Source organism: Odocoileus virginianus, chromosome 6 (genome assembly GCF_023699985.2).
Source record: "Odocoileus virginianus isolate 20LAN1187 ecotype Illinois chromosome 6, Ovbor_1.2, whole genome shotgun sequence".
NCBI classification, from domain to species: Eukaryota; Metazoa; Chordata; class Mammalia; order Artiodactyla; family Cervidae; genus Odocoileus; species Odocoileus virginianus.
In genome coordinates this window covers 20,762,283-20,785,151 of record NC_069679.1, presented here as the reverse complement: position 1 = coordinate 20,785,151, position 22,869 = coordinate 20,762,283, and the positions used below count along the sequence as shown (strand labels likewise).

Sequence of the window (22,869 nt, the reverse complement as noted above, 5' to 3'; positions counted from 1 at the left end):
ACCTAAACAGCATGTTAAACAGCAGGGATAGCACCTTGCCAACAAAGGTCCATATAGTCAAAGCTATGATTTTTCCAGTAGTCGTGTACAGATGTGAGAATTGAACCATAAAGAAGGCTGAGCACTGAAGCTTTTGAACGGTGTTTCTGAAGAAGACTCTTGAGAATCCCTTGGACTGAAAGGAGATCAAACCAGCTAATCCTAAAGGAAATCAATCCTGAATGTGCACTGGAAGGTCACTCACTGGAGAAGACTCATGCTGGTAAAGATTGAAGGCAAAGGGAGACGCGGATCCCAGAAAATGAGATGGTTAGACAGCATCACTGCTCCATGTACGTAAGTTTGAGTAAACTCCAAGAGACTGTGGAGGACAGAGGCGCCAGGTGTGCTGCAGTCCATGGGGTCATGAAGAATCAGGCACAACTTGGCAACTGAACTACAAATGCCAAACTTATTTCAATTTCTAGTACCCATCATGTACTCTGGGACTTAACACATGCTGTTCCTACCCCTCCCTCTTTCTCTTTCCATCTCTCCCTTCAGACTTTTCTGGTTAACTTATCCTTTAGATTCTTTGAGAAGCCTTTTGAGGTCCTTCCAGTTAGATCCCATGCTTTGTAGTCCCACACATTTCAGGCATTCACCAAACCCATCCCTACCCTTTATTGTAACTGCTTGTTTGACTCTGCCTGTACCTGCAGACAGTAAGCTGTTTTATGCAAAATTTATGTCTGTTCCTATGTTATTCCCAGCACTTAAAACAATGCCAAACCTATAGTAGACATTCAATAAATACTTCTTTAATAACTGCTATGAATGAATATATGCAGGGTGAAATTATTTTATATGTTAAATACAATATTTATATAAGAAAAACGGTGAGTTCTATAAACATCATGGTTTTATCTAAGTGGTAGGAGGGATGAAGGAAGTGCAATTTCATTTGGCCCTTCTTTTATTTTTTCTAGTTTTAAGATTACTAACAGCAAATGAGACAGGTTTAGAAGAAGAAATATTTTGATTTAATAAGAAATTCTCACAACTATGATCATTACAATCTTTTAAAGGGATAGAAAATTAAACAGGAAAATGATGATGCCTGATTACCTTTTTAGTTCAATAATCAGTAGAGTTCAAATGGTGTTATTATGAATATGAATGTTTATGTGAATAAATGTACCAGGAAAAAATAGAATCATATTAGTAATTTCCTTTACATTAACTCTAGGAATTCACTTTTTAAATGCTCAGACTCCAAGGAATTCTTATAAGTCGTGAAATGACCCAAGTCAGCCACATCTGTTCAAAATGTGTTTTAGAAAGTTTATCTTAACAATAGTCAGTTGAAAAATTAATGTTCACCTTCCCTAAACATTTTATCCAAAAGAGAACATAGAATAATTTAGATGTATATGAAACAAAGAGCATGCTTTTATACAATGAAAATTATATTGTGACACAAGTAAAAACTGACCTTATTGCTTCTGGTTAGAAAACAGCAACATATTTCTTTTCAGCTGGTCAAGATCCTTTTGAAATTTTGTTTTATTTTATTGATTTTATCAGCTTTATTTTTTTTTTCCATTTATATGAAGGATGAGACTATTTGACTAATGTCAAACAAAATAGCAGGCATATTAAGTTTATAAAAGTCATCTGATTTGAATCTTTTTCTGTATAACATTCCCCAAATGGTTAAAAATGGGTAAAAATAGTAACATTCTTGATTCAGTGGGTTAGATGAGAAAAGCACTGACTACCATGTGTAAATTTTATTTAGTTTTAGAGTTCCAGAAACAGAAAATGTTGATCCTATTTTGTCCTATTTCCAAGGGTATATCAAAAGCAATCAGTAACTCTCTCCTTCCTTTTACTTGATAATCCTGTTTGGTGGTGGCTTACTTTCTGTGAGTACAAGGCCAATTAGACTCTTTTCTGGAAGGATGCAGGAGATCTTGACCGTGGAGAAGAGAGTCATTTGGTCTTTGAGTACCATGTGCTACACACACTACTGGGAGAGAACTATGGGTTTGAGAGGGTTTAAGAAATTTAGAAACTTATAGTCTCATGACAAACACTGAAATTCATAGTGATGCAATACAGAAATATGTCACAAAGCAGCACAGGACAATTCCACAGGCAATAATAGTAGTTTCTGTAAGTAGACCAGAAAGAAGCTGCATGATACAGTTTATGTTTATTACTTTTTATTTCAGTTTTTAAGATTTAGTCCTCAGGTTTTTTTCCAGCCAGTCAAGATTCTTTTGAATCTTTATTTCATTTTCCTATTGTATTAGCTTTATGTCTTGGTATTCTTGTGAAGGGTGGGATCAAATGGCTGAAGTCTTTTGACTCTCAGTTTATAGAGCTTGATTTTTATTGAGTAGGCAGTGGTCAACACCGTAAGTTTTTGAGTGGATGAATGCCATCTCTTATATTGTTAAGGAAAGTTAGTGTGGTGATAACATGTATGGTAGATGAGAGGGGTGAAAATAAAGCAGGGAGACAAGAGATTACTGTAACAGTTCAAGCCCAAAATGATTAGAAAGGAAGGGAGTGTTTACATTGTCTCATTCACTGCCACATGCCTTATGTATAGACTAGGATTTAGCACTTTATAAGTCCTGAGTGAATATTTGTTGATTCAATAAATAAATTCAAGAAACATTTTAAATGTAGGCTGTGTGGCAGAAGGAAAAGGAGTTTAGCTAAACTCCAGAATTTCAAACTTGATTGAACTATTATAGAAATTGAGCAGGGAGAGAAGAGTTTGAGGAAAAATCAAGAACTCTGTTTTATTTAAAACAACAATTCAGTTCAGTTGCTTAGTCATGTGCGACTCTTTGTGACCACATGGACTGCAGCATGCCAGGCCTCCCTGTCCATCACCAACTCCCGGAATTTACCCAAACCCATGTCCATTGAGTCAGTGATGCCAACCAATCATCTCATCCTCTGTTGTCCCCTTCTCCTCCTGCCCTCAATCTTTCCCAGCATCAGGGTCTTTTCAAATGAGTCAGTTCTTTGCATCAGGTGACCAAACTATTGGAGTCTCAGCTTTAACATCAGTCTTTCCAATGAATACTCAGGACTGATCTCCTTTAGGATTCACTGGTTAGATCTTCTTGCAGTCCAAGGGACTCTCAAGAGTCTTCAACACCACAGTTCAAAAGCATCAATTCTTCAGTGCTCAGGTTTCTTTATAGTCCAACTCTCACATCCATACATGACTACAAGAAAAACCATAGCCTTGACTAGATGGACCTTTCTTGGCAAAGTAATGTCTCTACTTTTTAGTATGCTGTCTAGGTTGGTTGTAATTTTCCTTCCAAGGAGTGAGCATCTTTTAATTTCATGGCTGAAGTCACCATCTACAGTGATTTTGGAACCTCAAAAAATAAAGTCTGCCATTGTTTCCACTGTTTCCCCATCTATTTGCCATGAACTGATGGGACAGGATACCATGATCTTAGTTTTTGGAATGTTGAGCTTTAACATAGCTTTTTCACTCTCCTCTTTGACTTTCATCAAAGGCTCTTTAGTTCTTCTTCCCTTTCTGCCATGAATGTGGTATATCTGCCATGAATGTGCATATCTGAGGTTACTGTTATTTCTCCTGGAAATCTTGATTCCAGCTTGTGCTCCATCCAGCCCAGCATTTCTCACAATACACTCTGCATATAAGTTAAATAAGCAGGATGACAATATACAGCCTTGACATACTCCTTTTCCTCTTTGGAACCAGTCTGTTGTTCCATGTCCAGTTCTAAGTGTTGCTTCCTGACCTGCATACAGGTTTCTCAAGAAGCAGGTCAGGTGGTCTGGTATTCCCATCTCCTTCAGAATTTTCCACAGTTTATTGTGATCCACACAGTCAAAGGCTTTGGCATAGTCAGTAAAGCAGAAGTAGATGTTTTTCTGGAACTCTCTTGCTTTTTCAGTGATCCAGTGGATGTTGGCAATTTGACCTTTGGTTCCTCTGCCTTTTCTGAAACCAGCTTGAACATCTGGAAGTTCACGGATCACATACTGTTGAAGCCTGGCTTGGAGAATTTTGAGCACTACTTTACTAGCATGTGAGATGAGTGCAATTGTGCAGTAGTTTGAACATTCTTTGGCATTCCCTTCTTAGGGATTGGAATGAAAACTGACCTTTTCAGTCCTGTGGCCACTGCCTGAGTTTTCCAAATTTGCTGGCATATTGAGTGCAACCTTTCACAGCATCATCGTTGAGGATTTGAAATAGCTCAACTGGAATTCCATCACCTCCACTAGCTTTGTTTGCTGTAATGCTTCCTAAGGCCCACTTGACTTCACATTCCATGATGCCTGGCTCTAGGTAAGTGATCACACCATCGTGATCAACTAGGTAGTGAAGATCTTTTTTGTACAGTTGTTCTGTGTATTCTTGCCACCTCTTCTTAATATCTTCTGCTTATTAGGTCCATACCATTTCTGTCCTTTATGGAGCCCATCTTTGCATGAAATGTTCCCTTGGTATCTCTAATTTTCTTGAAGAGATCTCTAGTCTTTCCCATCAATGCTCCCAGGTAAAACACTCAATAAGTATTTGAAGTTGTGGGGGGAGGAGATACATGGGAGAAAGTTTAATAACTAAGGTTTTCACTTTGAGAGCCAGTTGCAGTGGAGATGATAGATATAGTAGGAGTCATGATCCTCAAAGAAGGTATATATAGATGAAGAGCAGAAGGTCCAAGGGAAGGGCAAATTAATAGAGAAAGGATAACATATGTCAACTACTTTCTGTGCACTAGGCATTGGACTTAAAGCTTTATATGTATTATATCTTTTAATATAGCATCCCCCAGAGGGCAGGCTTTCCCTAAGCAAGCAGAAATTCAGAGAACAAGCAATTCATCCCAGATCCTGTGCCCAGTACATGTTGGAACCAGAATATGAACCTAAAGATATTTCCCTCTAGTTTTCCAATTCTGCTGAAATTAATCTCTATTCATAAACTTTATCTGTCTTTTCCAGAATATCCCTAGTGTATAATTATAGTTTATGTTTAAAGTCCTTGCTGTTGGGTTCAATATTTGGTTAATGTGTGGGTCTGATTCTATTTTGTTTGTTTTTCTCCTGATTACAGTCACATTTTTCACTTTTTATCTCCTAATTTGTTTTATATATTTTATGGTAGATAATGAATAAAAAAAAAAACAATAGAGACTGAAGTAAATATTTACTCCAGAAAAGTCACACCACTTCTTCTCTGTGACATCTAGTCTGAGGTGTTTATTCTTTTTAGTCCATTCTCCAGTTGAGGTGAGTCTGGTTTGATTTTTGTTTAGTTTCAGTTTGCTACTTGTTTGAAATGTTTTGAAAGCAGGATAGAGGTTCTCCCTTTATCAGGGCATGTGATCTCTTCTCTAATGAGTCTAGAGATCTCTCTCTCCCTCTTCCCCCTACCATGTCCCTATGTTTTAAAGTCCTTCACCACTGTTTTGTGCCTTTTCAGGGGCTTACCACTCTCAGCCTTTCTCTGCCTTCTCTATGGCTTTCCAAGTCTTGGGTGAAATCTCTCAATCTTTCTGCCCTGTCACCACCCCTTGGTACCTTCAATAGAAAAGACTTGATGGGCAGGTGTTCTCAAAATGATCTCTGTCTCTTCTCTTTCCTGCCCTGGAGAGGGGCAGTTTTCTGAAGGTAGCTACTGTGTGCACTTAGTTAAGACTCTGAAAAATAATTGGTAGGCTATACATACTCCCTGGGTCTCTTCAGGACTCTTAATAATCCATCACAAAGGTCCACAAGAGTTTGGCTTTCTACATACGCTGATGGACATCCCACATCCATGGAGCTTTGCTTCTACTCTGTCTGTTCCCCCATTAGGAAGGTGGCCATGAATCTTCACTCATCTCAGAAAAGCTTATCCTGATCTGCTATTAGTTCATCCAGATGCCTTTGCATTCTCAGATCTCTGTAAAACACAAAGGTGTGGTTTTGTAGCTGATCTTGCATATCTCTGGTGTTATGATGACACCAATTGTCTGCTCCTACTTTTTATATACCAACTGAAACTATTTAAGGAACATCTTAATCCTTTATATCATACTTTAGTGGGAAAAAAGCAACTTGAAAAACACTTTTTTTATTTTTCAATATAGTTTGCTCTCTTATTCATTTAAATTATGGAAAGAATCACGATAATTCAGTAAGGAACTAAACCTTAGGAAAACCAATCCAGTATTTTCAATTACAATGATTTTGACAGAAAAACTATCAAAGTGAACTGCAGAAACTGTATTTGGAATGAGTAGGTGCTGGCCTACAATAATACTGAGTTGAAACCCAGACACAGACCTGAACTATGTTAGAATGAAGTTGCTACTTTCTATGAGTAATGTAGATATGAGCAACACTTGCTTACATGTTTTAGAAAAGCAGATTGAACATCTCATACCACAAATATGTCTCTAGATTCTCCACTTACCTTAATTTACCCCTTTTTAAAAAAATCAAATCACACATGCGTGCTAGGTCACTTCAGTTCAATTAATTTCAGTCACTCAGTCATGTCTGACTCTTTGCGACCCCATGAATCACAGCATGCCAGGCCTCCCTGTCCATCACAGTCATGTCCAATTCTTTATAGCCCCTTGGACTATAACCCTCCAGGCTCCTCCATACATGGGATTCTCCAAGCAAGAATACTGGAGTGGGCTGCCATGCCCACCACCAAGGGATTTTCCCGATCTAGGGATCGAATGCATTGGCAGGCAGGTGCTTTATCACTAGCACCACTTGGGAAGCCCAGTTAAGTGCACACCTCATGCTTTTGTGCTACCAGGTTGTGGATTTCTAACATAGTGCCATGCCTTAGCTAAAAATTCCTTGAGGAAAGTGGCTAGCTTAGGCTTTGCTTCTTGAGGAGGTTCTCTCAGGACATCAAAGGGCCTTGGAACTGGCCAAATGTAAGCCAAAAAAGATGGAATTTTTCTTAATACTTATGTCTACTAGAGCTTTAAGCTAATAGAGTTTAGAGGGGCTGCAAAAGACATCCTAAGGATTCATAGGCTACTTCGTGGTTCATTAGCCATAAAATCCACTGTACTCTTGGAATCTGGAACCCATGGATTCTGGAATTTTGAAATCTGTCTTGTCTAGAATCTTTCTTGACTTGGAATCTGTGTCCATGCTGGTCAGTGAGTGGCAGAGGGGGAAGAGATTGCACATATTATTTACAGAATCAACATCACTTTTCATCATACTGTGGTATTGAAATATAGGGTGCAATATGTTTAGTAAACTTCAGAGACCAAGGACATTGTTTGTTTACTCCTGGAACTTTTTCATCTAACAAAGCCTGCCCAATAATCACTATTCAGTAAATGTTTGTGGAAGAACTGACTGGATGAATATTATGGAAATATTTTATGTGAATTGAAAATACCACTGGATATATCCAAATTTTAGATTTCCTAGTGCTGGTTGGTTTAATATAGCAGCTTACATTATTTTTACTTAGGGACTAACAGAATTACTTCAGATGATAACAGCTATGCCAACATTAATTTTAAAAAAATCCAGTTATGCTTTTGTGGTAGATTATAGAAATTTTGCAAAGCTTCAATTATACATTTTCTAATAAAAAGTCTGTGGTTATTAAGATGTATTCCCACATAAAAAAGACTGACCATAAAGGTGAGAGTAGAAGGTTCCCTTGGCATAAAGTCACTAGAATGAGAAGACCAGTGAAGGGAGATGAGCACAGAAGGGGTCGGGCACTAGCTGACAGAACAAGGAAACGCCCTTGAAATCCATATCCCATTATTATTCCTAAATTTTTACTGCAAAGCAGACATTAATTTAATTTGGTTTACTACTGTAATCTATTCCTGTTATCTGCTCTCATAATGACCAGCTGCCATAATTCTGCCTTGCCAGTTCCCTACTTCATGACCCACCATGGTGAAAATTTATCTACTAAGTTTTTGCAAGTTCATATACTAAATGCCACCTCATTTTCTTTCCCTCACTTTTCTTCTTGTTTTGCTTTATAGGTCGTTCACATTACCACTGATCCTTAGAGGGAATAGAATTTTCATAGATCCATCCTTTCAGTCCTGAAGGGCACATAGTCAATAGATGAAATGTAATGGAGTTGGAATGGTAGCACAACTATAAAAATAACCAAATAAAATGTGTAATATTTATGCAGGTAAAACTGAAAACTTAGGCCACAGTTCTAGCACTGGCGGTAACAGAGAGCATCAATGGAGTCACTCTTCCTTTGGGCTATGAGGATTTGGGGCTAGGAGAGGCTATAAGCAGGAAAAGCTATGAAATTCAGAATGAAGGAGATAGAATCACAGTGATAAAGCCTCCATACAAGACCAGAAAGATTCTGTTGCACAGCCAGTGAGAGTGCTCCCCAGCTCTGATTCCAGCCTTGCACCAGCCCAATAAGAGAGGATTTTACTGTCAGTATCAGGATCATTTGAATAACAACTTCTGTTTCATGCAAAGTATGGGCTCGGGGTGAGGGTTGGTTGTTTCTGTGCTTATTTTTTTTTAATTTCAGGCTTAATCAAACAACATTATAAGCTATTCCAACCTTTCTTGGAGTTAGACCCTCCCAGGGCTTGTCTGTAAACTTCATTGGATCTTGATATTCTTAGAACTTTACTACTAATAATAGCCTTAAGCATAATAACCATGTTTATGACTTACTTTTGTTCCTAGGCCCAAGGAAGGGCCTTAGATTACATTCTCTTGGGTTGTCTGAGAAATTTTCTAGACACATTTTTTCCCCTTCCACATATAGGTCAAAGGCCAGGGAAAGCACAATTTGGCTGCATGTATTCTCGTTTAGTACATAATGACTTAGTATCTTTCTTCCTCTTGAAGCTAAAGCTGGTGTCAAACTTTATAGTAATCTTTAAGCTTTTTCATTATACATAAAAATGTTGGTCCAATATATCTTTTTATAAGGATTTGGGGATTATTTAAAATGCTGTGCTTTATGATAACATTTTTCAAACGATTTTTAACAGTTTTTAAACAGAAATATACAGTCATTTTCCTATAGCTCACAATCTATTTTGGAATTAAAGTTACTGACATGGATTTTTTTTAGGACAAAATAAGTTAAGTGAACATTTTTGTTATCTAAATTTTAAGTTTCCTGTTTCTTTCTTTTTTTTCTATTTTCAGCTTTCTAAGAAATATGGAGTCCATGTTTGTGGAGAAGGTGGAGAATATGAAACGTTCACTTTGGATTGCCCTCTATTTAAGAAGAAAATAATTGTGTAAGATATCATTTCAGCATTTTCTTCCCCTTCCTCAAATTTAAGTGATGGAAGCAACTTAACTTTAAGCTGGAGGCAACTTTTGTTGGGAGAAATAGAACATGTCCTCCAAGTTCACAAACACTCAATTTGTTTAATACCAGTGAAGTCGTCTGAATACCTAAATCAATACCTGACAAGACGAGGCCTTCATAGAAGCCTATAAACTTTTTAGACATTGCACTTTCGTTTACTTGCTGATTATGGCCTGCAGTAAAACTGGTACCTACACACTGACACTTTCATCCCTTCATGAAGTGTGAATTGCCTGTGTTATTTATCTTTCATTACAGCTACATTTGACAAACTGCCACAGCAGGGGCCTGTGGGCTCCATTAACTCCGTCCTCTTTTTCCTTCTTCTTGGCTTTAATAACTGAGAATGGTTATACTAAACAGCTCTCTTCAATTATTTGGGGTTATTTTTACCTATAAACTTCTTAAAAATGAATTCTGTTTGTGGTGAGTAGTGTGAGTTCTTTGCCATAAATTGTTAAAAATTTGTGTAGTAAAAGACAGGGACTTTCTTCAGTTCGTTACATCATTACCCATACTCTTAATTTATATCACTCTTCTCATATGCTAAGAGAGCATTTTATTTGCTTTTCCTAAGCTCTTTAGCCTTCTTGAAACGGTTGTCAGAATTACGTTTGATTTCAGAAACCTCACCTGCTAAAAGATTAGAATCTTGGATTGAATGAAAAGCTTCATTGTTTTCAGCACTGAAAGGTGATTTCTTTGTACATACTAATAATGAGGGAAGGAGTGTTCTAAAAAATGATGACAACTCGAGGTGAATTTTCTAAAAAATACCTTTATCTTGAGAAACATAGCCAAGACCTCATCCTTTGCAATATTTACCCACTCTTGCTTTTCTCATTTCTTCTAACTTCTTTCCCATTAATAATCATCAACATAACAGTGCATTTGGCAAATATGTACCTATTATACCTATTATGCCTGAAACATTCTACTGGGCACCATTGATGTAGAACATAGTTCCTGTCTCCAAAATGATGGGAGGATGATACATCTGCATAGAATTTGACACAAAATGGTAGAGAATAAGAGCCACAAGAAAAATTTCATAAATAGGAGGTATTTCTCCTGACTTAAGTGATCACAAAACAATTCATGATTGAATTGTGCATTAGGTATTGCTTCTGTGAAAAAATACTGTTTTGTTACTCAAGAAGGGCGTTTCCATGCTTGGGTGAAATTGCTGTATAATGGGAAACTTGCATATACTTACTTATTAATATGGGACTAACAAAATTAGGAAAAAAATAAAAAGCAGAATAAGAGAAAAGAAGCCAAAGAAGAATATTCTTCCTATTTATTTGACAACTTGAGTTCCCGGGGCACCTAGAAGTCTTTATGGACAACCTAGAATTATAAGAAATGTACTGCTTTACATTACATAACCAGAAGGTTTGTTTATCATAGTAAACTGTAGACCTGAAAAATGAATCTTACGTTATCATTCTGTAGATAAGGAAACCTCAACCTAACTGGGAAAATGGCACGATGGGAGTTAGTCATGATGTTAAAGAGAGAGAAGTCGGGGGAAGCGTATTAGAACCCTCTAGTTCCAAAATGAGCTGTTCAGTTGAACTGGGTAATCAAATGTTGAGGAGAGTTATGTGGGTGGAACTGTGCAGGCTGCTGCCCTGCTCTGTAGGAGTTCTTTAAGAATGGAGGGGCTAATCACCAACACTGTAGCGTGCACCCCTCAGGAACAGCGGAGGAAGTGCTGATGATATTTCTTTCTTGTCACCTAATTGCTAATCTAAATCTGATGCTGGCAAATTCTCTGCTTTCTTTTCTTCATATGTTCTGCCTCACCTCAGCTTCACAGCTTTCTTATTTGAATTCTTTTCCCTTGATTGCCTTCCCATTTTTCCCTACTTTGATAAATCCTTCCATTTTAAAAAACTTTGGTGGTTATTGCCCCAGTGCCTATATTCATAACTGAACTCTCAGAACATACAGTAGATACTAATAAATGTTGAATATCATTGAATTAATTTTACTTATTGTTTATTTTTATATATACATATTTCATTTTTATGCATTTCTTTCTTAAATTATACTTACAGGTTATAGTAGTTGAATGGAAAAAGAATATCACCCACTATATATAAAATCTTTCCTTTACTTTAAAATGGAAAATGTCCTTACCATACCTATCTGATAAGCACTGAATGTGATGGTGTGAGTGAACAAGCATTGCACATTCTAAAACCATTATGTAAATTAAGTTATTTCACTTAGAGATAGTTGTCCATGTGATAAAATTAAATGATAAGTTTAAACCAGGTAACTACTTGTTAACAACTGACTATTAATCATCCTGGATCCTGTAAGTTGGACTTTATTTGAGAGACAAATTTATGCTATTTCCTGTTCTATTTGATATAGTAGTGATCTTCCACAATTAGCATACAACTAGTTGATTATTAGGAGTCCCCTTTTAAATTTGTGACTCAAAAATTTATTGTTAAAAAGAGATTACATCTAACAGGAGAAAAAAATAAACTTTTTCATGTAAAATTATTTGATTATAAATGGTGATTTTTTTTTTTAAACACAGATTAACTCTCTTGTATAATGAGACAAATGAGGTGGTTCTAGAAGTTTAGGCTTCCCATGTGGCTCAGCTGGTAAAGAATCCACCTGCAATTTGGGAGACCTGGGTTCGATCCTTGGCTTGGGAAGATCCCTGGAGAAGGGAAAGGCTACCCACTCCAGTATCCCTGGCCTGGAGAATTCCATGGTCTGTATAGTCCATGGGGTCACAAGGAGTTGGACATGACTGAGTGACTTTCACTTTCACTTTCTAGAAGTTTATTATGAGATGTATTATGAGATATATTCCAATTAACATTTTTAAAATCTTGTAGGAAAGACTAGCATACCAGTCTTTGTCTGGAAGTAATTTAGAAAAATTTTTACTGGAACATTTTGCAATATACTTTTCACATCAATTACGATATGCCTACCCACCTCTAGATACAAATTTTTAGATCAGAAAATGAGTTTTTTCCTGAGCAGCCTAGATAAAAAAAAAAATTATGGCTTAGTCTTTAAGAGAAGAAGATACTTGTAGGTCCTAAAAATAATAAACCTATTTTCCTATTGTTTCTTACTTTGAAATATGTATGTATGTATATCGAAAGTAAGAATTGAAACACAAGAATATAACCAATATTTTGGGGGAAAAAATAAAAACTAAAGTCCCAGTACTCTATTAATGAAAGTGATAATTTTCCTCTTGCTATTGATGAACACACCTTTAATGTCAGTGTTTGATACAACCCCACATTTCCATTTGAACTACAATATTAATATACTAATGCTACACAGTTGCTATGTATGGAATGGGTGGATGGATAGAAGAAATAGTGGGAAGGAAGAAGGGATGAAAAGAACTAAATTCTATAATTAAAACACTATGCACTCATTTTCCCCACTCACTCCTAGTTTCTACTTATTCAAGTCAAGACATAACTCAGCCCATAGCATCCTAATATCACATTTAGCAGTGGGGATGAGTCAAGTACTTTCCTTATCTACTTTCTCATGTCTCTCCTATATCACTTGGGAAACTAAAATTTATGAACTAATTTTCCTTGTATTTAAATTTATATAATTATTTTTATTATGCTAGAGGTGCTATATGATGTTATTGGTATATATGTGTGATTATGTTCATTTATATGTATACAAGTAATATACATGTATGAAAATGTATATATTCATGTAAAGATAGGTAATTGAAAAATCTGTGTGGATTTTTTTATAGTAAATATGTTTAACAAAGTTAAACTATATGGTAATTTTTTTATTCAACAAATGAATGAATACCTGGCAATATATTCTTCTCTGAGCCAGAGGTGAAGTATGGAGGAACAGACAAAGATGAATGAAACTTAGTCCCTCTTTGAAAATGGAAGACAAGCACAGAAACATAATTCTAATATAGTAGATGTATTATGAAAGGGCTGTTGGGTTGCAAAGATCCCTTGGAGGAAGAAATGGCAACCCACTCCAGTATTCTTGCCTGGAAAATCCCAAGGATAGAAGAGCCTGGCGGGCTACAGTCCATGGGGTCACAAAGAGTTGGACACGACTGAGCAACTGAGTGTGTGCGCGCATGCACACACACACACACACACACACACACACACACACAAATGCATGATCAAATCACAGAAAGCAGAAAACTAGCACTGTCTGAGGATGTCAGGCAAGGCTTCACAGAAATGTGAGCATAAGTGTGAGTTCATGGGGCATATCTATGTGTGGCTGTGTTTTAGAGAAGTAGGAACCAAGATCATGGCTGAATCTCAAGAGAAAGTATCAGTTTTTTGAAGTGAGAGGGTAGGGCCTGACCTCATACCTTGAGAGAGAGTCTGGCTCAGAGAAGAGAGACTCAGACCTGTCTCAGGTAGCTGCCCTTTTGAAACTGTAACGGGGGATAAGCCTAACGCAGCAGTGAAAGGGAATGTCAGATCCAGCTGTTTGCTACAGAGAAATCTCCATTCTGTAAGAAGTCGAGGCTGCACTGATTACTTGTATCAGTAGGGAAAGAGGAGGATGGTAGCTAACTGGAAAGCATTTTTGCTGTAGTTCAGTTGTTCTTAATTTGGGGGTTTCTCTGAGGATACTCCCGCAGATCCTGTTCTGGGTTTCAGAAGCCAACAGAAACCAGAGACCCTTGAAAGTTGAGTTTCAAGTGACAGTTTTTGAAAGAAAAGAAGAGCAATAGTGGCATTATGCTCTTTGAAGCTACAAGCTATTTATTTGATATCTATTATCTGTCTTCCAGTTGATTCTGGCTTTGTATAAGAGAATGAAATTATATTAGTCAATTGTGGATGCAATAGAATCCATAAAAATCTTATTCCTCTTCATTTAGTTATGTTATATAGTATAGTTAGATATTTTCTTTGTTATATATTTATATATATATAATTTATATATATATATATATCTATTTCTCTGTTATATATTTTCTCTGGAAAACAATCTTGATTCAAATGTGATAATTATATCAATTAAGTGAGCCATTTGCTGCCAATCGTGTTTCTAGTGGGGATAACTGGCATGAGAAGGGAGGGCCTGAAACCCTTTCTACTGACACATCATTGGTTTTGATTAGTCATAGTTTTGGTGTATTCATTGTCAAGGATATCAAGACCAAGCTGGCTACCTCAGGCATAATTCAGGCTCAGGGTGAGTTTCCAAAGCTGGAAATGGTAACCCCGAGAGATCAAAATTTAATGTAAAAATGAGATCATATCCAGGAGTAAGAATTTGAATCTATTGATGGGCCAAGACACGACAGAATGATCTCTGTTCGTTTCCAAGGCAAACCATTCAATATCACTGTAATCCAAGTCTATGCCCTGACCAGTAATCCTGAAGAAGCTGAAGTTGAATGGTTCTATGAAGACCTACAAGGACTTCTAGAATTTATACCCAAAAAAGATGTTATTTTCATTATAGGGAAGTGGAAAGCAAAAGTAGGAAGTCAAGAAATGCCTGGAGTAACAGGCAAATTTGGCCTTTCAGTACAAAATGAAGCAGGGAAAAGGCTAATAGAGTTTTGCCAAGAGAATGCACTGGTCATAGCAAACACCATCTTCCAACAACACAAGAGAAGACTCTACACATGGACATCACCAGATGGTCAATACCAAAATCAGATTGATTATATTCTTTGCAGCCAAAGATGGAGAATTTCTATTCAGTCAGCAAAAACAAGACTGGGAGCTGATTGTGGCACAAACCATGAACTACTTATTGCCAAATTCAGACTGAAATTGAAGAAAGAAGGGAAAACCACTAGACCATTCAGGTATGACCTAAATCATATCATCCCTTACAATTATACAGTGGAAGTGACAAATAGATTCAAGGGATTATATCTGATAGACAGAATGCCTGAAGAACTATGGATGGAAGTTCCTGACATTGTACAGGACACAGGGATCAAGACCATCTCCAAGGAAAAGAAATGCAAAAAGGCAAAATTGTTGTCTGAGGAGGCCTTACAAATAGCTGTGAATAGAAGAGAAGCAAAAGACAAAGGAGAAAAGGAAAGATATAACCATTTGAATTCAGAGTACCAAAGAATAGCAAAGAGAGCTAAGGAAGCCTTCTTCAAGGATCAATGCAAAGAAATAAAGGGGGAAAAAAGAATGGGAAGGCCTAGAGATCTCTTTAAAAAAATTAGAGATACCAAGGAAACATTTCATGCAAAGATGGGCTCAATAAAGGACAGGAATGGTATGCATCTAAGGGAAGCAGAAGATATTAAGACGAGGTGGCAAGAATACCCAGAAGAACTATACAAAAAAGATCTTCACGACCCAAGAATCACAATTGTGTGATCACCAACCTAGTGCCAGACATCTTTGAATGTGAAGTCAAGTGGGCCTTAGGAAGCATCACTATGAACAAAGCTAGTGGAGGTGATGGAATTCCAGTGGAACTATTTCAAATACTAAAAGATGATGCTGTGAAAGTGCTGCACTCAATATGCCAGTAAATTTGGAAAACTCAGCAGGAGCCATAGGACTGGAAAAGTCAGTTTTCATTCCAATCCTTAAGAAAGACATTGCCAAAGAAAGTTCAAACTACCACACAATTGAACTCATCTCACATGCTAGTAAAGTAATGCTCAAAATTCTCCAAGCGAGGCTTCAACAGTACGTGATCTGTGAACTTCCAGATGTTGAGGCTGGTTTTAGGAAAGGCAGAGGAACCAAAGATCAAATTGCCAACATCCATTGGATCATTGAAAAAGCAAGAGAGTTCCAGAAAAACATCTACTTCTGCTTTATTGACTATGCCAAAGCCTTTGACTGTGTGGACGACAACAAACTCTGGAAAATTCTTCGAGATGGGATTACCAGACCACCTGACCTGCCTCTTGAAAAATCTGTATGCAGGTCAGGAAGCAACAGTTAGAACTGAACATGGACCAATCAACTGGTTCCAAATAGGAAAAGGAGTATGTCAAGGCTATATATTGTCACCCTGCTTATTTAACTTATATGCAGGGTACATCAAGAGAAACGTTGGACTGGATGAAGCACAAGCTGGAATCAAGATGGCAGGGAGAAATATCAATAACCTCAGATATGCACATTCATGGCAGATAAACCACATTCATGGCAGAAAGGGAAGAAGAACTAAAGAGCCTCTTGATGAAAGTCAAAGAGGAGAGTGAAAAAGCTGGCTTAAAACAAAACATTCAGAAAACTAAGATCATGGCATCTGGTCCCATCACTTCATGGCAAATAGATGGGGAAACAGAGACTTTATTTTCTTGGGCTCCAAAATCACTGCAGATGGTGACTGCAGCCATAAAATTAAAAGACGCTTGCTCCTTGGAAGAAAAGTTATGACCAACCTGGACAGCATATTAAGAAGAAGAGACATTACTTTGCCAACAAAGGTCTAGTCAAAGCTATGGCTTTTCCAGTAGTTATGTATGGATGTGAGAGTTGGACTATAAAGAAAGCTGAGTGCCAAAGGTTAGATGCTTTTGAACTGTGGTGTTGGAGAAGACTCTTGAGAGTCCCTTGAACTGCAAGGAGATCCAACCAGTCCATAAAGGAAATCAGTCCTAAATATTCATTAGAAGGAATGATGCTGAAGCTGAAACTCCAATACTTTGGCCACCTGATGTGAAGAACTGACTCATTGGAAAAGACCCTGTTGCTGAGAAAGATTGAAGGCAGGAGGAGAAGGGGACAACACAGGATAAGGTGGCTGGATGGCATCACCAACTCCGTGAACATGAGTTTGCATAAACTCCAGGTTGGTGATGGATAGGGAGGCCTGCCGTGCTGCAGTCAATGGGGTCACCAAGAGTCAGACACAACTGAGCAACTGAACTGATGAGCCAAGATAGAACCAGGACAGACAAGTATGGAGTAAATAAGCAGGACAACTTAACTAGGGTTAACAAGGCAGAGAGGCAAGTGGTAAAAAGCAAGAGGTCTCCTCTTTGCTTTCTTTTTCTCCTCCTCTTGCTCATTATACAGGGAGGCATCTTTTGGTTTAGGTAGTCTGTGAAGACAGGTTATTACTTCCTTTCATGATCGCAACTCTTTAATGATTTTATTTCTATTGTAATGTGTTACTTTTCTTTTAATGTCATATAAGCCCATTTTAATGTAATTTTTAAAGCACTAACAAGATTCATATTTGATACAAAAGGTTCATGAGTGGTATCATCAGACTGCTTTTTCTCTATCTCTGATTTTCATGTGAAAAGTAAACAGATTTACCCATGAAAATTTAATATACTGGATCCTAGTATTTTAAGATTTCTTCTATTGCCACTAAATAACTTTTCATTACAAACACTGATTCAAAATTATTTTATGTAAGTGTAAAAGAGGCAAAGTAAGAATCTATTTTGCTGTACCACAATGGTTAAGATGCTAACAATGTACTAGTATGAACAGTGCAACTAGTTCCTGAGGCTTTAAAAAGAGATGAGAAATGTCTGCTTTTAGAATTTCAGTTAAAATGCAAAAACACTGCTTCTTAATAAACAATAATAAAAATAATTAGTTATTAGAACTTCACACATAATCTTATTTATTTACATGTGCTTTGCAGGGTATCTTTGATAAAAGTTGATTTAATTTACATGTATCCATATGGTGCCAGCAAGCAGTTCATACTATTTTACCTGAATGTGGTAATTGCTATGTCAGACAGTCAATTTTAATAGCAATGATATTACAGTGTGAAGAGTTCATCTAGAGCTTAAAACCATCACCAGTACTGCTTTTGTGAAGGATAATTGAGATTTTGTGTGAAACAGTGAATGAATTACCTCTTGAAAATGAAAAGAATAATGAAGATAAAGCCCTATTGTTTAATGGTTAGCCCATACCAACCAACTTTGTGAGAACGAAATTGAATAGAGGCTTCAGGTTGTAAAACTGTTCAGAGAGCTTTGAGTGAACCTGAAAGTTGAACTGTGTGTCCTCATAAAGATGAAAAGCTTCTTTACTTATTCTTGAAAGTTTAGTTTCCTCCATCTTTTTCCCAATTAAATATTTAATTATTAAAAGTAGATGTTAATCACTAATTGTGAAGTAAATATGTATACAGTAGTATTCCAGTAGAAATAAATGAGGATTTTGGTCTTTTCTAGTCACTAGTAGGAGTTAGTTTGTACAAAACAGATTTTGCATAGTAGATAAACTATAATTTTTATTTTATTTCAGAGATTCATCAGAAGTAGTCACACATTCAGCTGATGCATTTGCACCTGTGGCTTACCTACGCTTTTTAGAATTGCACTTGGAGGATAAGGCAAGTAATCTAAAATTTGCAGTGATTTAAAGTGGAAATTGGGATATGTGCATTATCTCTATATATATAACTCCATAACAACAAATGAAAGGTAAAAAATGTTTTTTTTCAGATCCTCAGTCAATAACTAAGAATTTTTCAAATGTTTATGGTTTTGAGAGCTCTATATGATATAAAAGACATTATATTTCTGAAGAGTTTGTAGTTCATCTGAAAAGGGATCATATATACATTAATCAAGGAGAATACAGGACAATGTATAACCAAATATTAAATCCTCTAATAAATTAAGAGTTAGGTTGTTGAGCATTAGCTGTAGGGGAAAGGTTTGAGGATAAATTGAATGCTCATACAAAATTTAAGAGGAGTAAGAGGAGTATGAGAAATTAGAGCTGTTCCAAAAATAAACAAGAGAACAGACGTACAAATAAAAGATGGAAAATTCAGCAAAAAATATGATAAAGAGTTTTATTTTAAATATACTGTCAAGATACAGCAGAAGGTTTATTTTTAAATGTTTTGTAAAGTAGTTAAGGCCTAGATTAGACCCTTTGATTAAAAGTTCTGCTCCTTAAGACATAAAGGATTGGGAAAAGGCTTCTGCATCTTTCATGTTTTATCACCAAGTCTTGATGCACACCCAGAGATGTATATATATATTAGATAATCTGAAGAATCAAGAGACTCAATGATCAGCAAAGGAAGGAGAAAAATGGGAACCCCAGAAATCTCTTAATCAGGAGGAGTTTCCAAAAGTAGGGAATGATATTTGCTGTCATTTCTCCAGAAAAATTAAGATAGACAGGGTTGAAAATAGATCATTGAATTGGGCTGGAAGGAGGCTATTCAGTGACCTTTTACCCAAAAGCTGGTAACCCTGAAGACAATGAAGCTAAACTATCCAGGTTTCTTTCAGACCCACTGAAAGAAGCTTCTTATTTCTATGTCTCTGCTACTTTTGCTGCATGTGCACACACGCAAAAACCAAACCCACCAAATTCTGGTTTAGATACGTTGGCCGTTAAACGTTCAGCTCTACCTAAATAGCTCATTCACACTGTTTGGGTATTTCGTTAGTCTTTACTGACCGTTTTCCCTCTTTGGGAAAAGAATGTTACTTCTTTGAGGTACAATACTCATTGACACTGAATAAATATGGTATGTTTCCTTTGTTTTTTTTTAGGTGTCCCCAGTACCTGACAACTGCAGAACATCTAATTATATACATAACTCTTGAAAAACATTTTTGTTACTAACCTGCTATTTCTATGTAATTTAAAAAATTACATAGCATTGTCTTGATTATTTTGTACCACTTTTTCTCATCACCCTTTTTTTTTAATTCTTAGAAACATTTACTTTATCAGAAATTAATAGAACCATTGATTGGTTAACATATCCTGTGCATCATCTCTGGGAACTTTTTCTTTTCCCCTTTACTTCATCTGCAGTCCTCACCTCTTAACATTCCTTTGCCTTCATCACCCTAGTTTATTTTCTTTTTCTTGTTTCTGCTCTCATCTCAGCCAGTGATACCATGATGCAAAGGCATTTGAAAATGAAGATGAAAAAGCAACCACTATATTTAGTTAATCACATTTACTAGGTGTCATCATTTTTGTTCATAATATATTCATTGTTTCAACATTACTGGACAATCAGGAAGAATACCATTAGCTCTTATTGGTTATTTTATAACTGATTAAAAACACACAATTTTTCAGTATTACCTATGTTGACTTCAGGCTGTTTTTTGAATTCACAGAAAAATTGAGCAGAAGGCACAGAGATGCACAGTGCCCCCCAACTGTCAACATTCCACACCACAACAGTACATTTGTTACAAACAAGAGATTTACACTGACACATCATTTTCACCCAAAGTCCATAGACAATCAACTCAGTATTGTACATTCTATGGATGACATGTATCCATCATTATACATGTCATACAGAGTATGTCCACTGCCCTAAAAAATCATCTGTGCTCCACCTTTCATCACTTACTTCCTCCATCCCCTGGCAACCACTGATCTTTTCATTATCTCCATAGTTTTGCTTTTTCCAGAAGGTCATATAGTTAGAATAATACAGTATGTTGCCATTTTTAGATTGGCTTCTTTGCCTTAGTAATATACATTTAAGGTTTCTATGTGTCTTTTCATAAGTTTTTAAATGCTTAATAGTATTCCATTGTCTGGACATACCATGATTTATTTATCCATTCACCTACTTAAGAACATCTTGGTTGCATCCAAGTTTTGGCAATTTTGAATAAAACTACTATAAAACACCCATATGCAAGTTTTTGTATGGACATAACTTGTCAACTCTGAAGTAAATGCCAAGGAACATGATTGCTGGATTATATGGTAAAAGTATATTTAATTTCACAAGAAGCTATCAAACTGTCTTCCAAAGTGTCTGTACCATTTTGCATTCCCACCAGCAGTGAATGAGATTCACTATTCTCTATTCCTATTCCCTCTGTTCACTATTTGCGTTCCTCTGCATCCTTGTCAGCTTTTGATATTGTCAGTGTTTTGCACTTTTGTCATTTTGATAGGTATGTAATAGTATCTCATTGCTGTTTTAATTTGGATTTCCCTGATGACATATGATGTGGAACATCTTTTCATATATTTTATTTACTATCTCTATATTATATTTAGTGAGATATCTGCTCAGACCTTCTGCCCATTTTTTATTTGAACTCTGTTTTCTTATTATTGAGATTTAAGAATTTTCTGTATGTTTTGGAAATAGTTCTTTATCAGCTATGTCTTTTGCAAATATTTTCTTGCACTCTATGGCTTGTCTTCTCATTCTTTGCCAATAACTTTGCCAAAGCAGACATTTTTAGTTTTACTGAAGCCCAGGTTATTAATTATTTCTTTCATCAATTATGTCTTTGGTATTATATCTTAAAGTCATCACCAAACCCAAGATCATCTAGATTTTCTCCTATTTTAAATCTTCTATGATTTTTATACTTTTGCATTTTACATTTGGGTCTGTTATTCATTTTGACTTAATTTTTGTAAAGGGATATAAGGTTTGGTCTGGATTCTTTTTTTTATGTGTAGATATCTAGTGGTTCTGGCATCATCTGTTGAAAAGACTATTTTCTCCATTATATTTCCTTGCTCCTTTGTCAAAGATCAGTTGACTATATTTATGTAGACCTATTTCTCAGCTCTCTATCTGTTCCGTTGATCTGTTTGTCTATTCTTTTGCTAATAGTATCTTAAAGTCAGATAATGTCAGACTCTGACTTTGTTCTTCTCCTTCAATATTGTATTAACTATTTTAGGCCTGTTTACCTTTCCCTTTAAGCATCAGAGTCCATTTTTTATATCTACAAAACAACTTTGTAAGATTTTGAATGGAATAACATTAAATCTATAGATCAAGTTGGAAAGAACTGACATCTTAACAGTACTGAATCTTACTATCCATGACCTTGGGATATCTGTTTATTTTATTCTTCTTTGATTTCTTTCATCAGAGTTTTATGTATATATGCTTGAATATCCTTTTTATTTTCATCATTCTAACCTAATATGTTAAATATTGCCTCCTTTCAACTTTTTTTTTTTTTTTTTTGGCAAATGACAGACATCAAGGTAGCATTCTTAGTGTGAATCAGGAAAGAAATAAGTAAGAGTTCCTTTCCTGGAAATTGTACTATGTATCAATGGCTTGAGTAAAGCACTGGCCAAGTCACCAGCTCTACCTCTGAGCCCACTCAGGTAGTAGAGAAGGGGATTTTATAGAACGAAAACAAAGTGTCATTAATAAAAGAAAGATGGTTAAATGCTAGAGGGCAAAAATGACAGATATGGGACTTCCCTGGCAATCCAATGGTTAAGACTCTGTGCTTCACATGCAGGGAATACAGGTTTGATCCCTAGTCATTGGAAGATCCCACATGTCACACAGCATGGCCAAAAAAAAAAAATGATAGACTTCCACATGTTTTATCAAAATCACATTGTCATTTCAAACTCATATTAACAAATTAACACTCTACCCCAAATAATAGTGAGACCATGAATGTATACCTTGAATACCACTCTGAAAATCTGTATCTGTTCCCAAAATTTCTTTACTTTCTATATACTTTATAACACATTTGCAATCTAGCTTTGTCAATTACTTTGATGAATTGCTGTTAGTCTCTTTCTGAGATTTTATCTTGTCTTACAAGT

At 36.2% G+C, this 22,869-nt stretch overlaps 1 protein-coding gene across 1 annotated transcript in view; it reads left to right on the top strand.

The window, feature by feature from the left end:
* The window catches only part of DPH6 (diphthamine biosynthesis 6), a 191,277-nt gene extending 170,322 nt beyond the window's left edge, over nt 1-20,955 (top strand). Inside the window, exons 7-9 of the mRNA XM_020879113.2 lie at nt 9,178-9,272; nt 18,571-18,658; nt 19,842-20,955. Of these exons, the coding sequence (XP_020734772.1) occupies nt 9,178-9,272; nt 18,571-18,658; nt 19,842-19,895 (237 nt within the window). The 3' untranslated portion in view covers nt 19,896-20,955. The remainder of the gene's footprint in view (nt 1-9,177; nt 9,273-18,570; nt 18,659-19,841) is intronic.
* The last annotated feature ends 1,914 nt before the right edge of the window (nt 20,956-22,869 follow it).